Raw genomic sequence first — 4,523 nt, forward strand, 5'->3', positions numbered from 1 at the left:
CAGAAATCCATAGTGACTATGGAGAGGGGGGGGTTAGGGCCCCAACCCTGGTGTGCACCAGAAGCCGATAAACAGCCAAATCCCTGCAGCCCCGCCCAGCTATCCTCCGGTGGGGGAGCCGATTAACCATTAACCCCCACCCCTCCCCGGGCCTCCACCCCTTCACAGGGGCTAGGCCGAGACTCCAGGCAGATCCTCCCAGAGGACGGTTTGAAACACAGGAAGGCAGAGAGGGCCCCTGGGAGGAGACGGCGGGAGGACGGAGGGTGGGGGCCGGGGGCTCTGTCCGGACCCTTCAGGGTGGGCGTCCTGGGCAGGGCAAGCGGCTGAGGTGTGGAAGGGGAGGATGCGCCTCTCCAAAACCCTTGTCGACATGGACATGGCTGACTATAGTGCCGCGCTGGACCCAGCCTACACCACCCTGGAATTCGAGAATGTGCAGGTGTTGACCATGGGCAATGGTAGGTGGGGGCAGGTGTACCCAGGCGTGCCACTTGGGGGTGGGTGTGCCCAGATACGGGAGCGTGTCTGTGGCACTGGATGCTGGGCTGGCTGGGTAGGGGGAAATGGTAGCAAATGGCAGGTTGGGCCTATAGGCCAGTATAGGTGTTGCTAGGTGGAAAAATTGTGCCCAGGTACAGCGACCAGAGGCATTCTGGGTGAGGGGAGGCCTGCATGGGCAAATCCCTTGCAAGAGTAGGTCCCAGGATTCCTGCCTGGCTCTTCTGGTCCCTGTTACCTCAAAACGATGTCTGCTCAGAGCGTCACTGGGAGCGAGAACATGACCATGAGCTCCCACTTGGCATCTGGCTCCAGTAATTGGGCCCAACTAGGCCCCTCCACGAACTCTTTGGGCTTAGGTCCAGAGACATAGAGAGGTGTGTTTGGTCCCTGGAGATGCTGGAAGGAGACACTACTTGGTGTCTTTGGGACTTTCCTGGGGTGAACGCCCCACTTAGAAAAAACTGGAGCTCTTAAGGGAAATTTTGCTCAATGAGATGCTAGTTGTCAGTGAGTGCTGTGTGTGCTCATGACTTCCTCTTTGTGTACGTGCACAGTTTCTGCATACGTGTGGATGGGGGGTGGTGTGCTATGTTGGCAGCCAAGTGCCATCGGGAATTCACTGGCGTATTTGTGTTCATTTATCTGTGTGTGCTGTTCCATGTCTGTCTCCATTTGTCTGTGTTTGTTGGTGTCTCTAGGGGCATAAGTGTTTGTCTCACTTATGCACAGAAGCAGCTGGGAAGGTATGTACGTGTGTCGTGACTGTGGATTTGTCTGTGTGTCCTGTGCTTTCTGGATGTATGTCCTGTACACATGTTCTGTCTCGTGGCCCTGTTTGTACCTGCCTGTGAATGGGTGCACTGTGCACATCCCTGTGCTGGGTGTTGTCGGGGAGCGGGGGCGGGGGGAGGTCAGTCCTCTCTGGTAAACATGGTCATGCAGACGTGATATGCAGGGGTTTTGATATTGCCATTTACCAAAGGAGATTCCCATCAGCCACACGTTCGTTTCTCTCTGAGTGGATCTTCTTGCCCAAGTGTGTCTCTCCCCAGGTTTATGTATCTGCTCCCATATCACCAAGAGCACATCTGAATCAGGGATGGGAAGGACTCCTCCAAAAGGAGGTAGGGGAAGGGAGGAGGCCTGGAAGCCAGGAAACTTCTAGAGGGAAAGGGCCCAGCCAGAGGTGGCTGGCAGTGGCCGAGCTCAGCCTGCCACCTGCCTTCCGTCCATGGCTCCACAGCATCAGCACAGGTTTCGAATGCTGCAGTCAGTTTGGCTCAGCCAGAAAGATGTGACTGCCCTGCCCACGGTCAGCCTCACCAGCTGCTCGTGTCTCCTGCCATCCACTCACTGTGTGACTTGGGCACATCATATCCCCTTTCCTGGCCTCTCTATCTTCTGTACAATGGGCTTGATCACATCAGGTCTGCTGGCCAGCCACCTTGCAGGAGTGTCCACATCAGTGAATTGAGGGGAAAAGACCCAGGAAATGGTAAACAAGAAGGTTCTTCACTAGGCAGAGTGTCGTGTGACCCTGTAGGGCCATTACATGCTGTCACACTCCGGCCACACTGCCCAGCTCCAGACTGCTCGCCAGGGCTGGCCCCATCACCCCTTCGGAGCCTGCACCTCCCACGAGTCCTGTGCACTTGAGACAGAGGCCACCACTGGGTGTCCCACAGACAGCACAGCCTCCAGCTCAGGAGCCAGAAGTATCTGGGCTCAGGTCCTGCCTTGACCCTTCCTAACTGTGTGCACTCTGCAAGCCGTCTTCCTCCCTGAGCTTCTGTTTCCTCATCTGTCACATGGGAATAAATGATAGCGCCCGCCTCTCAGAGCCAACCAGAGGGTTAAATAAGACAGGGCACCTGCTTTGTTTATCAGAGGCCCCAGCAGGCACCCCAATAACAGCAGTGCTGGCCAGAGCTGTCCAGCACACCTGGGCTGTAAATCTACCTCCTGTGCTCCCCAGCGGTGTGATGACCCTGGGCAAGTCGCTCGTCCTCTCTGGGCCTTGGTGTGTTCACTTGAAGAATGGAGCCTATCGGCCGAACCCGAGTGAGTGAGATGACACACTTGGCGTCACTCAACCCCTTCTGCCCAGGATGTAGGAACCCCTGCCCCCAGCCTCCGCCGAAATGGCCAGGAGTTGTGGGGGTCATATCTCACCAGGGGTTGGGGGAGGTGAGGCTGAGGGGGAAAGGGCACTAACATGGCTTAACAATTATCCCCATCTCCGGGAATAATTCACCAAGTGGGGGGGCCACGCTCCCGGACACCCTCAGAAGCTTAGGAGCTGTTCAGCCAGGCAACAGCAGAGAGGAGGTGCCGCGGCGTCCGCTTATGCCTGGAGGCTGGATGACATCTGCTCCGGGGGTTCAATTTCGCAGAAAGATTTTATCTCACAAGCCGATCCAGTGCTTTTTATGTACCAAGCACGTCACATACATTGATTCACAGAATCCTCCCGAGAGTCTTAGCCAACGACACACAGCGAAGAAGCGGGCAAGCTGAGACCTAAGCTTGGCAGCAGGGCCACAGAGCGTGTGCTCTTAACTGCAGCCTGATGCCCCTCTCCAGTCCTCAGTGGGGTGTGCCCTGGAAATTCAGGGTCAGATTTAAGATTTCTTTGCAAACACATGTGTGTCTGACTGGTGTGCATATGGACGCGTTTTTCTTCGGAGATGGTCCGTGGTGTTTATCATCTCTTCCAAGAGGTCTATCCTTGATGGAAGATTTGCTTACAAAAATATGGTTCAGCTTCTGAAATTAAAAAAAAAACAAAAACCGCCAACAACCAGACCAGTTGAACCACCACCTTTTACAGTTAGGGAAACTGAGGCCCAGGACAACTTGAAGCAAGGAAAAGGAGCTTGTCCAAGGTCACAGGTGAGTTAGTGGCAGCATCAGCAGTAGCACCCGGGACTCCAAGCACCCCCTCCCCATCTTTGCCACCTGCCTATTATTCCCCCCTCTGAGACTTATAGACATGCACTAGATTTTGCCTCTGGGACAGAAAGCATTCTAGAGGTGCCCAGATCCTTGCCACGACCCCCAGGAGGACAGATGGGCCGCTGTCTTTGGTGCAGGTCTTTCTGTTGGGAGAGTTCGCAAGGCCTCCGGGTACGTTGAAAAATGGACAGGAGCCGAGCAGGTCCTGAGTAGATGCTGGGGTGTGTTTGTCCCTTCCACCGCCCCCTCGGCCCAGTCGGCCAGGGTCTGTAAGGGTTAGATGCACCCGAGCAGTTGGCCAGGTTTTCATTACTTCCTAGAGAAAGCTGGACAGTCTCCCCCATGGGGAGAAGCAGGTCCTCACAAATGATTCTGTGAATTAAGTCAGTGTCACAACCATCCCTAAGTGATGATGCAAAATGGGTGTTCCACATGCCAAGGGACTTGCCCAAGGTCACTGGGGCAGGGGGAACCTGGGTCTGAGTGAGGCCAAAGCCCCGGGGAGATGCCCTCAAGGCTCATATTGGTTTCTGAATCTAAACCACCAGGGGTGCAGGGCCTCTGGCATGTGAATGTCTGCCCTCCTGGGCCCTCACTCTTGTCTCATCTGGTGCAGACACATCCCCGTCAGAAGGTGCCAACCTCAACACACCCAACAGCCTGGGTGTCAGCGCCCTGTGTGCCATCTGTGGGGACCGGGCCACCGGGAAACACTACGGTGCCTCCAGCTGTGACGGTTGCAAGGGCTTCTTCCGGAGGAGTGTGAGAAAGAACCACATGTACTCCTGCAGGTGAGGAGCCCCTGCTTGGAGCCTTGATTTCTCTAGCTAGGAAATGGGTCTGCTTGAGCTCACGATATTCCCCAGTTTGTCTTCTCCTGGACTAGGTTCCAGAAACAGCCTCCTTCTGAGGACTTTAAGCTTCCTCTGGTTTCCAAGGCCTTGGAGATCCAAATGGGAAAATCCATTCCAGGAACTTCATTTACTGACCATAATGCTACCAGTTGCCCTTTATTGAGCACTTACTATATGCCAGACATACTGAGCCTTTGCATGTATTTAACT

The 4,523-nt window shown here is 55.0% G+C and overlaps 1 protein-coding gene across 1 annotated transcript in view; it reads left to right on the forward strand.

The window, feature by feature from the left end:
• The first annotated feature begins 240 nt into the window (after nucleotides 1-240).
• HNF4A (hepatocyte nuclear factor 4 alpha) overlaps nucleotides 241-4,523 on the forward strand; it is a 19,859-nt gene continuing 15,576 nt past the window's right edge. Inside the window, exons 1-2 of the mRNA XM_029917953.1 lie at nucleotides 241-461; nucleotides 4,076-4,250. Of these exons, the coding sequence (XP_029773813.1) occupies nucleotides 347-461; nucleotides 4,076-4,250 (290 nt within the window). The 5' untranslated portion in view covers nucleotides 241-346. The remainder of the gene's footprint in view (nucleotides 462-4,075; nucleotides 4,251-4,523) is intronic.

This window comes from Suricata suricatta, chromosome 12 (genome assembly GCF_006229205.1).
Source record: "Suricata suricatta isolate VVHF042 chromosome 12, meerkat_22Aug2017_6uvM2_HiC, whole genome shotgun sequence".
Taxonomy (NCBI): domain Eukaryota; kingdom Metazoa; phylum Chordata; class Mammalia; order Carnivora; family Herpestidae; genus Suricata; species Suricata suricatta.